Source organism: Conger conger, chromosome 10 (assembly GCF_963514075.1).
Source record: "Conger conger chromosome 10, fConCon1.1, whole genome shotgun sequence".
Lineage (NCBI taxonomy): Eukaryota > Metazoa > Chordata > Actinopteri > Anguilliformes > Congridae > Conger > Conger conger.
The window spans coordinates 46,679,655-46,692,154 of NC_083769.1; the positions used below are offsets into that span (position 1 = coordinate 46,679,655).

At 44.6% G+C, this 12,500-nt stretch overlaps 1 protein-coding gene across 3 annotated transcripts in view; it reads left to right on the forward strand.

The window, feature by feature from the left end:
- Positions 1-12,500, forward strand: part of pax7b (paired box 7b) — a 270,684-nt gene that overhangs the window by 230,894 nt on the left and 27,290 nt on the right. For all 3 annotated transcript variants that reach the window (XM_061256818.1, XM_061256816.1, XM_061256817.1), the window contains 2 exons: positions 2,428-2,593; positions 4,812-5,008. In XM_061256818.1, the coding sequence (XP_061112802.1) occupies positions 2,428-2,593; positions 4,812-5,008 (363 nt within the window). The remainder of the gene's footprint in view (positions 1-2,427; positions 2,594-4,811; positions 5,009-12,500) is intronic.

The window sequence follows — 12,500 nt, forward strand, 5'->3', positions numbered from 1 at the left end:
GAGAGGGAGGAGAGGAGGGGGAGAGGAGAGGAGAGGAGTGGAGAGGAGGAGAGGAGAGGAGGGGGAGTGGAGAGGAGAGGAGCGAGAGAGGGAGGAGAAGAGAGGAGAGGAGGGGGAGAGGAGAGGAGTGAGGGAGGGAGGAGAGGAGGGGGAGAGGAGAGGAGAGGAGAGGAGGGGGAGAGAGGAGAGGAGGAGAGGAGGGGAGAGGAGAGGAGCGGTCCTGCTGGGATCAGAGTGGGAGTTACTGGCCTGGTTCATCGGCTCATTCTCCAGGAAACCTGTTTTACCCAAACGCTGCCAAAACACAGAGCATTACCGCCTCATTATTGTGATGATTCTGAACCATGAAATAAGTTTAAAAATGCTCTTTTATCCCAAAATGAGCTGAGAGTAGGCATTGTTGCTGCATTACTAGTTTGGCGCACACAATAAGAATATGTAAAAAGATAATTTAATGTTCTTGATTTTATTTTCGACTCTGTTTGCCCTCAATATCAACCACCCCTCCTCTGATTCCCAGGATGCATCCTGATTTTGACGTTTTTCTATGATGTCTGTGAGCATGTGTGTGTGTGTGTGTGTGTGTATATGTGTGTGTGTGTGTGTACATGTGTGTGTGTGTGTGTGTGTGTATATGTGTGTGTGTGTGTGTGTGTGTGTGAGTTTGTGCATGTGTATCTATGTGGGTGTGTGTGTGTGTGTGTGTGTATATGTGTGTGTGTGTGTGTGTGTGTGTGTGTGTGTGTGTGTGTGTGTGTGTGTGTGTGTGTATATGTGTGTGTGTGTGCGCTTGTGCCCACACTATCTCCAGAGCAGGGTCCCAGCTGAAAGCGCCGCTCCTGAAGGCCTGTTTAAAAGGGACGCCCTCCCTTTGTGCGCACTGTTTACCCCGGCTCATTGAGGGGCCATTGTCCCCCGCTTTCAGGGGGCCCCACAATGGGCTGGGCTGTATGAAAAACAACAGTAGATTAACTGCACTGACAGTGTATTAAAGTCTGATGAATGGGCTCCCGGGGACCGGAGCAGTGTCTTTCTCTCCTCTGCATACGGAGGGCCAGGGGCTTGTCTGGGTGAAATACAGCAGGTTGCTGGCTAAACCACCGTCCTTTTTCTCTCTTCTTCAAAAGCCATAATTACATTCATGTTTTTTTTTTTTTTTTACTGAAGTAGAACCTTTTTTTTTTTTAATGTGTAATTTATTCCCTCCCCAAAACAGTTTTGTGTGTGTTGAAACAGACATGGCAGTAGACACATCTAGTAGGAACATCTCCTGTCTTTCTCACTTTCTCTTAAAGACACCGAATTTACCAAAGCTTTGCAAAGGTTGCTTCAAGTGTCATCCTAGGAGTCTGGAGGTTGTTTGAAATGCATCACGGAAGTTTTTTAATGGCACACCTCCCACATAAAAACAAAGATTCGCTGAAATTTGAGTTCTACCATGGAAACATTGTCTCAACTTTAAACAGCGTGTACATAGCCAGTTCGGAAATTGTAATTGAGATGTCTTCTGAGATGGCTTTGGCCTATCTCTGACCCTTAAATTACTTTCCCCTTTCACTGCTCACACAGACATCAGCCTCTTCAGAAGACCAACAAACCCCAGTCACTGTGTAAAGACTGTGTAAGGAGTTCCCCTCTGGGATTACTGTTTAGCTCCACCACCACTTATCATGGCTTTGAAGGCAGATCGCTCTCCGATACGACCGTGTGTGTGTTTGTTTGTTTTTCAAGCACAGATCGATCCAGTTTAATTAAAAGAAAGAAATTACATTGCTGAAACGTTTGTGATCGTAATATTGTGAAACACGTTTCGCACTTTTACCTCGGCTGCAAAAAAGAAATGTTTTTCAGAGAATGTCATAATAATTAAGCCTTTGGGATGTTGTGCTATTTCAGGAAGGGACATTTTGAGAGCTCACTGTGATTTAGCGAAGGTGTCATTTTATTAAGGGCAGCTCCGGTCAAAAAGCCACCTGCCAACAAGGTTGCAGTACATAGCCGTTATATAATACGGTTTCAGAAGATGTTTTTTGTTTGAAAGTTTGAAAAGATCATCAAAGATCAAAGGTTCTGCTCATCCAAATGATAAATTATTGTTCTGAAAACAGTCATTTTGATGTGGACTATGTCATTTTTATTCAGTAATATTAGATTTATTTTGCTTAAATATATAACCAGGGAAATGTATACCACACTATGATACCCCTTACATTCCTGATGCACCTTCATCATTTCTATTTGTAAAATATCGTGATTGGACTATGTTCCCTTACAATGTTAGGTTTTCCTCAAAAGTCTCCATGCGTGCACTGACTGTGTTGAGCCACTCTTGAGTGCACAACTTTCTCCATGATGACCACCAGAGCACAGCACTGTATCTCACCGACCCCTCCCTCCGTCTGTCCGTCTGTCCGTCTGTCTCTCCAGGTGTGGTTCAGCAACCGAAGGGCCAGGTGGCGCAAGCAGGCGGGAGCCAATCAGCTGGCTGCGTTTAACCACCTGTTACCAGGCGGATTCCCGCCCACTGGAATGCCCACCCTTCCAACGTACCAGCTCCCCGAGTCTACCTACCCCACCGCTGCACTGTCACAGGGTAAGACATCTATCCTACTCACATACTGCACTGTCACAGGCTAAAACCTCTATCCTACTCACATACTGCACTGTCACAGGCTAAGACATCTATCCTACTGCACTATCACAGGGTAAGACATCTATCCTACTAACATCCTGCACTGTCACAGGCTAAAACCTCTATCCTACTCACATACTGCACTGTCACAGGCTAAGACATCTATCCTACTGACATACTGCACTGTCACAGGCTAAGACATCTATCCTACTGCACTTTCACAGGGTAAGACATCTATCCTACTGACATACTGCACTGTCACAGGCTAAGACATCTATCCTACTGCACTGTCACCGGGTTAACTACCTATCCTACTAACATACCACACTGTCACAGGATAAGACATCTATCCTACTAACATACTGCACTGTCACAGGGTAAGACATCTATCCTACTAACATACTGCACTGTCACAGGGTAAGACATCTATCCTACTAACATACCACACTGTCACAGGATAAGACATCTATCCTACTAACATACTGCACTGTCACAGGGTAAGACATCTATCCTACTGACATACTGCACTGTCACAGGGTAAGACATCTATCTGTCTGTACCTTAATCTATCCTATTACACTACACTTTAACAGGGTAAACTACATACCCCACAACTGCACTGTCACGGAGTACTCTGCTCTTTAACAGGGTGAAACACCTACCCCACTAACATACTGCTCTGTCACAGGGTAAGACATCTATCCTCCTGTACTTTAACAGGGTAAAACACCTACTATACTACAACACTGTCACAGCATAAGACATCTATTTTACTGCACTTTAACCTTTCCTACTACCACACTGTCACTAAGAGGGTAAGACATCTGTACATCGATACATGTTAAGAGGGTAACGTAATTACCACATCACTGCCCTGTCACAGAGTAAAATGTCTATCCTACTGTACCTTAATCTATTCTACTACACTACACTTTAACAGGGTAAACCACCTACCCCAATACTGTACTGTCAGAGAGTAAAACATCTATCCGACTACACTAACAGGGTAAAATACCTACCACACTGCAGTGTCACAGGCTAAGACATCCACCCCAGAACTGTACATCCTCGGGGTAATATACTTTTCAAGCTCGGAAAATGTTAAATAATTCATCTTCCCAACATGGCATGTCCTGAGAAATATATACTCCCACATCTGTAATACATATTTAACACAAATCAGTGACTCATACTTTTCGCTTGTGATCCGCATATGAATGTTTTTTTTTTTAAGCCAGACTATGATTTTTGTGGTTGACAAAAACTTCACAAACATACCCTTGTTACGCAGTCAGAAATGCTTGTTAGCTGTCATAACATTTACAGCATGCATATCCTTTAAGCAGATTCCACTAGACCAGGAAAAGAACAACATGTGTGTTGGAGACTATTGCCTCATAAGTTTAATCGTGATCACATGCAGTCAAACATTCCTCTGGAAATATAGTTTCAGTTATGTCAGTTGCCCATAATAACTTGTTACTTTATTAAAGGGTATGTTTATTTATTTTGATTTTTTAAAATATTGGATACACACATTGTTACCAAGGTAAATGTGTTTGACATATAGACACGCAACCGGTAATAAACCCCTGGAAAGTGCAGTGTGAAAATGATCAGAAATCTGTTGCTGTTTTTTTTTCTCCTGACAAGTCATGATATGGAGATCTGTTTTTACTTAAATTAATATCAGGCTTCAAGCCCAGTACATTTTAGTGACTGCCTGACAGAAGTGGTATGGCACAAGCCAAAAACAGAAATCTTATCACCTATGTACTACCTGCATAGGAGATTGCATAGAGATCATTATTTGTATTAATTCGTTTAAAAACCGGTTAAGCACTGAGAACACACTCTCAAAAAAATTGTTCCAAAAGGAACCCTGTGATTCCATAGAAGAACCGTAACTAGGTAAATCGCAGTCTTTGTCTGGCTGTTTTCACACTTCCCTCCCATGACAGAGGGTTCCATGAAGAACTAAAAAAGGGGTTCCCCAATAGAATCAAGTCGAAGAACCCTCTTTTTTCTAAGAGTGCGGGCGTATTCCTGAAGTGCCCTGTGTTTCGGAGGTGCCACAGTCAGTGGACGTGTCAGAATGTGTGGCGTGACCCCCCCCCCCCACCCCCCCTCCTTCGCCCCGGCCTCTTTTAACCCCGTGTTTGTTCTTCCCCCCCCCAAGATGGCGGCAGTACGGTACACCGTCCCCAGCCGCTACCCCCCTCCACCATGCACCAGGGGGGGTTGCCGGGCGACAGCGGCTCCGCCTACGGCCTCTCGTCCAATCGGCACGGCTTCTCCAGCTACTCGGACACCTTCATGAGCCCGTCGGCCTCCAGCAACCACATGAACCCGGTCAGCAACGGCCTCTCCCCGCAGGTCAGTCCAGGGGTCGGAGGTCGCGGGTGTGAATGCGCTCCGTATTGGCCGGTGTCAAGCGGGGCCCGCTCGTGTGCGATTACACGGCCGAGCGGCTCGAGGGATCAAAGCGCCAAAAAAAACGCCCCTGTTCCACAACTGTATCCAGTTTCATAGCTAACTATCGTTTCGCCGGTGAGCACAGCGACACCTTCGGCTGACGTGTGTAATCGCCATTTCCCCGACCAAATGAATGGACCAATAGAATAAGTTAACAGTGGTAATTTGTTGGAGAATACATTCCATTGGCGTGTGGCAAAACAATCTGTTGAACAAAAAAATGCTCCTGTTTGTCTTTAAAGTGAAACAACTATCTAACAATTTGTTTAGAATTTTAGAACCAGAATATGACAGAAAAAAGTGTATCATAAAAAATGTAATAGAACGTTGGGAGAACCCATCTGCATTAGAATTGATAAAATAATTGATTAAATAATTTCACTGAGCTAATAGGAAACTGATAGCTAATAGGCCCAAGAATCCTCAAGCAATTTTGAAGCATTGATATCCGCAGCCTCGATATGTTGACAAATCTGTTACCCTGTGACGAATGAGAGGACGTTTATGACAAAATAACGCTCCTCTGTATATTTGGAGGGCGAATTCAGTCTGAACTGAGCTCAGCGCAGGACTGTCGGAGAAGCGGCAGAGCCCCGGACCCCCGTAGAAGAAGACACAGCAGTCGCTGTGTTAGTGTCTGGCTCCTCTCTCCCGACCGCTGATCCTCTCTCAGTGCTGAACGCACTGTGGAGCGTTCCGGAACGATTTGATCCCTCTTCTAATAGGGGTATAAATCAATAGGAGGCATTTGATTCGTCAGTAGCTCAGCAATTCACCTCCATTGTAGAAAATACAATTGCCGTGTGCATGTGTGTGTATGTGCGCACACACACACACACGCGTGTGAAAAAGGGGATTCTCTATGCTATCCTTTCTGGGTACCTTGAACAATAAGCGTTGTAAATGAGACTTTCTGTTCGGGGTTGATTCTTAAATACCACAGAATGAGAAATGACTGATGCTGATGTAAATCACTGGTGAAGAGTAAATTATGTGCAATTACCCACCAATACTGGGCAGTTCTGCCCACCCCAAGCAACACGATCTGGCTAACAAGCAGAAAATAAGATTGAAATGGTGTGTAAAGAGTCGAAAATGAATTTCAATGCTGCGTTTGTCCGCAATTACCCCCCTCCTTCACACATATTTTATTGGGAGTTCCACCCCCCCCCTATCCCCCCACCCCCCCCACCCACCCCCCAAATATTTCTCAAAGCAGATTTGAAACATTCTGGTATTACTCTCTTTTTTTTCTCCGGAGAAGAAAGAATTAAGGATTTGATGACAAAAAGGAGATTTTCTCTTGTGGTGGAGAGTTGGGGGATAACATGTGCGTTTCACAGCGTGTTTGATTGTTAATCGTGGTGGAGGGGCTTTCAGTGCTAATGCTCTCTCTGCTAACCTGCATAAATATCAGGGGCACGGCGGCATTTTAGATTAATGCGACTGCTCAAGCCCTGCTATGGCTCCAGATCCCCCCTCTCTCTCTCTCTCTCTCTCGCATGTTCGGGTGCGTTATTTAAAATAGTAAACCTCTCCTGTTTTACACTACAGATCACAACACCAGCCCTTTAGGCGGTGGTGTTAAAGGATTCTTTCCTTTTTCTATTAAAGAGATTCCGGTTTCTGTCTTCTGCATACATGAATTTCTATGTCGAGACTTATGTTTAATATTTTTTTTAACAATGCTGCGGAATTAATTAAGCGTGCGGAAGGTGATGTCGTTGGTGCGCCTTTTCAGATCATTGAAAAGAAGATTTAAAAAATATATATTTATTTCAATGTTCTATGATAGATTTTAAAATGTTTATATAAGTTCTGATCACTAAGTAAATGTGCAAGGCTTTCCCCCATGTTGTTACCCCGCAGTATTTTTGGCGCTGTGAAGTTTCTCTTAATGGGAAATTAACCAGGAACAGCCACAGACCAGTGCGTGTTAAATGCACTCTGACGACGGTGTTTGGAAACTCTGTGAGAGTTGAGTAAACACTGAGCGTGAACACTGAGCACACGGTTGGGGGACAGCCGGTGGGGGTGAGCTCAGGGCTGTGGGCACGGGGGGGGGGGGGGGGCGGAGGGGTGTTTTTGGGGACGGGGTCGGGGCACAGCCAGCCCAAACAAGAGCAGTGTGCTCAGCCCCCCCTCACCCCCCCGCCCGCCCCTCCTCACCCCCTCACCCCCGCACCCCAGCCAGCTGAGACATGTGGCAATCCCATCAGGCCCTTATTGTGGGAGAAATGAATGTCCTCTCTGACAGCGGTATCATAGTTCAGACCCCGCCATCACACACTCCGCTCCCACAACCTGCGCACTCGCATAAAAACACCCCCGCCAGCACCCCTCAAGACAAAAACACATCCACACACACACACACACACACACACACACACACACATCCACACACATACACACACACACACACACACACACACACTCACACACACACACACACACACACACACACACACACACACACCCCCCCGACCACATCTGCTGTAGTCACTTACATCTACCTCTGGATCCCCCCCCCCCCCCCCTCTCTCTCTCTCTTTGTCCTTCTGCCCCTCTTTCTCTCTCTCTCTCTTTCGTTCACACACTTCTGACTGTTCTCATTGTCTCTCTCACTCTCTCTCCCTCCCATTCTTTCATTTGCTCACACACTTCTCTGTTCAAATTGTCTCTTTCACTGTCTCGTTCTCTCCATCACGCTCTCTCTCGCTTGCTCAGGTTTTTAAAGTTTTACGTTCTGTGTTATTCACACAGCCAGAGAGAATATTGCGCAAGAGAAAGTGTGCAGTAAACTGTGGAGAACAAAACCAAGTTTAATTACTCCTTGTAAGCTCTGGAGTGTGCGTGTGTTTGTAAGTGTGTGCGTGAGTGTGTGTGTGTGTGTGTGGGTGTGTGTGCGTGGGTGTGTTTGTGTTAGTAAGTGTGTGCATGAGTGTGTGTGTGTGTCTGTGTGTGTGTGGGTGTGTTTGTGTTAGTAAGTGTGTGTGTGTGTGTGTGTGCGTGGGTGCGTTTGTGTGTGGGGGATTTCAATTTTTGTTAGTTTTTTCTTGATATTTTTCATGTGTTGTTCTTGGTATTAGAACATTTTCAAATCATTTTACTACTTTACACCATCAAATCACTGGCTAGGGTTCTTGTTCCTGATTGGCATTAACGATAAAAAATATGTTACTGCTTTCATAGAAACCTTCACAAAGTTCATGAAAAATATATATATATATATTTTCTAAAATTAACGAAATGCATATTTTGAAATGTCCATTTATATATAGGTACCTATGCACATGCATTCATTAATACTTAGATACAAACATGTGTTCATCATTTAAACAATGTAAAAGTAACAACTACAGCAGATGTAATTTGCACTTTAAGCACTTGCACTTTCCTTTGATTGGTTTGTGTGTTCTTATGTTTTAGAGTTTTTTTAAATATGAAAATCCACTCATACACACTCATTCACTCACACGCACGCACACACACACACACACACACACACACAAACCCTCATACACACACATACACACACACACTCCCACTCATACCCTCATACACACACACACACACACACACACACACACACTCAAACCCTCATACACACACACACACACACAGCCACGGCTGGCCTAGAATTCCACTTGTGTGCCCTGACGTCATTCACACGGGTTGAACAGCACATGCTCTTAGCCCTCAGTGTTCAAAACAATGAGCACGTTTCTAGGTCTGTACAGTAATCACACTTTTCAGCATTGTTCACATCATTAAGTCCTTCAGCCCTACTCCCTGCTTTGTCCTTTATAGTGGAAAAACCAGTCCCGACTGCATTTCACTCCCAGAAGCCCTCTTCTCCCTCGACACCACAGCGAAAATCTAATATCGTCCGCGTTTCTGACAGCTTCGTTCGAGAGGCGACACATCCGCGTTGTGCATTCTATATATATTTATTTTCCAAACCCTCCCCCCCCCCCCCCCCCGTCCGTCCGTGTCTAGTTCAGATGAGCAGGGCTTGTTACTTGGTGGGGATTGACAGAAAATGTGTGACTGTGGGTAAATAAGTTGGCCGGTGGCGGGCAGCCAGGCGGTAATAGGACCCCGCTGTGTTCGTCACTTCAACAGGTGTGCGCGCCGTTCCAGAGACTGCCCTTTTCCGCCGGGCCCGGCCCTCTCTCACTCCGCCGCTGTTGTCATCGGTAGTGCCGGTGGTTGTGGGTAATTTTTTTTTTCCTGATAGAAAGGACACCCTGCAAGGGGTGTCTGCCCATTCAGTAATACCCCCCCCCCCCTCCCCTCCTTAGCCCCCCCCCCCCCTCCCCCCCATCCCTCTTGGGTCCAGGGGGGGAGGCATGTGACCAGAATCCATCCATCTCCTTCCCTGTCTCAGCAGGTGCTGCCCTGATAGAACTGTCAGTAAAACATGCAATTTATGTTGGCGAAAAAACTTTTTCAGAAGAGAAAGAAAAAAAAAAAACTGTATATATATGAGGTTTCAGAGCAACTGGAATTGTTCATGGTATGGACTCAAAAATGAGCTGGAAGCATTCCTTAGGGCTTTTGGTGCACGCTGGCTCGATAGCATCACGCAATTTCTGCAGACTTTTTGGCCACACTTTCATACTGCAGACCTCTGCAGATGGACTGAGATCTGGGGACTGTGCAGGCCATTGAAGTAAACTGTGGTCACTGTTCTTTCCACCGGAACCAGCTTGAGACGATGCGTGCTTTGTGACATGGTGCGTTATCGGGCTGGAAGTGTCCGTTTGTAAAAGGGCAGTGTGGCCATGATGGGATGCACATGCTTAGGTATGCTGTGGCCTTCAAATAAAGCTCATTTAGTGTTATGTCTAATATGTGCCAAGAACCCCCTTATGCTACCACCACCAGCCAGCACCAGTGGCATCAATGGATTAATGATTAATGGATTAATGAACCTACCATATATATTTTTGCATCAGAAGTCAAGATCTTCAGATCAGGCAATGTTTTTCCGGTCTTCAGTCATCCAGATTTGGTGATCACGTGCTCACTGTAGCCTCATCTTCCTGTTCTTAGCTGGCAGGAGTGGGACCTGTGGTCTTCTGCTGCTGTGGCCCGTCCGTTTAGAGATGCCCTTCCTGTTTCCGTTTCCGTTTAGTTCCGTTAGTTATTTTAGCATTTGTGGCCTCAGCTTGAATGAGTCTTCCCATTCTTGTCGGGATACTCTCATTAACAAGATGTTTTGTGTGAAATGTCGGGTGTGAAAATCCCTGGAGGGCAGCTTGTTCTGAGATGCTGGAACCACCAGCAATCATACATTGGTCAAAGTTGCTTAGCTCACACGTCTTGCCCATTTACAATGTTTGGTCAAAGAACAAGTCTCTTCACCATGTCTACATGATTTCAGTCATCAAAGGATTTTCAACCAAGTGTGATAACTTTGTCAGGATGATAAAAATCCTACACATATCACCTGATTTGAATGTAAATGAAAAGATGACAGTCTGCATTTTAACCTCATATTCATTGTTTTATTTAAAATCCAATGTGCTTTAGAACAGAGCCAAAACAACTGTGTCGCTGTCCCAATACATTTGCTTTTAATAATTTGTGCATTGACAGATTATTACAGTACATGAAAAATAATGTTAAAAAAGGGTGTTCAGCTGGCAGCATTCAGCATTCGTAGTTTTCAGGTTTGCAGTGACTCGCGCTGAGGAACTGGATTCAGGGGGAGATCAGTTTTCAGGTTTCGGTTTAACATGGCTTTCACTGTGGACGGAAACGCCGTGAATTTTAGGAATCCCCTCTGCTTGTAATAAGGTCTGAAATGTAAAATCACCGAATGAAAGTTGAGTTGGCACCATTTGAGATGTAATTACAGTGTAACTGAGATTTCTTTTTTACTGTGGTGGGGGTGGGGTGAGGGTTGACAACCTCTGTAATTTACAAACCTGTTGCAAAATGGTGATTTCTTAAATGACAGAGATTGGCGGTTGTGCCAGTAGGCATATGGCCAGAATGCAAGAGGAATGGTAACTCAATAAAGCAAAAGTTTCAACCAATTGGATGTAACTACTGGCAAAAGTTTGCAGTGCCTACAGACACAATTTAGTCCAATTTCTCATTTTACATTACATTGAGAAGCTTGGGTTAAATTACGTTAATGCAGACTACCGTACAGAGCACATAAGTGTACTTATATGCTTAGGACCAGAGTTAGCACTGTTATTAAGGCTAGTGAGGTAAATAACTGTGTCAAAACCAGGTAATGGGAAGCCATTGCTGAACAGTACGTCTCTGTAAACATACTTGAGGAAACTTCCTTACTGTGAAATGTGTTACTTGATGCACATTAGAGGCAATTTGGTCATTACTGGATGTTAGGGACACCTACTGGGCAAAGGGAGAAGACAGAAGCTTAAAGAAGGTCTCCCGTGGAAAGAAGTGCTTATGTAGAATTTAGCGCATTAGCCTTTTGGGGAGTACAGAGGTTTTGACGTATTGCTTAAAGTATAATTCCACAGAAACATGACGCTACAAAATGGATTGCAAACGCACATGGACAAGGAAAACAAATAATAAGGAAGCAGATTTTATGCTCTTAACATACCAAATATACCACATTTAAATGGCACATTACTGCATTAATAAAATAGTCATTGTCACAATATAGCACATCACAAACCTACACATTGTGGTTTTCCTTTTGAAAAGCATTGGGAATTTTCAACGCTGTGGAGTACCAGTCGATGTGCTCCTTTGATATTAAACTGACCCATAATCCTTGCCCTTAAACTGTGCAGCAAGTAATCATTTGGCTTTGAATTATTACATATTTCAATTTGAAATCTAATTTTAAATAGTGCTTTTTTTTGTTCTTCTTTTCAAGTTGGATGTGAAAAAAAATGACTGACTTTCATGTTGGGGAACTAGCAATTAGATACTGTCAGCCTTGCGTCTCGGAGAGAGAAACAAACGCCAGTGTGAGAATGCCAGTCTGCACACTCTCACACACACACACGCACACGCACTCACACACACACACACAAATACGCATACACACATACACGCACATGCACACACACTCACACACACGCAACACTAACACTCACACACACACTTGGAAACACACACTCACTCACACACGCACAGACACGCTCACACGTGCACACGCACACACGCACATATGCATGCACCCTCGCACGCATGCACACACACGCACACACACATGCCCACACGTGCACACATACACATTCATACACACGCACACGCACACACTCACACACACACTTACACATAGAGGTTATTAACAACCCCTGTCATACATGTGAAGGCAAATCTGATGTTAATACTATTCCTATACCAAATACATCTCCGCCGAAAACTTTGAATTCCCACAGAGCCAAAA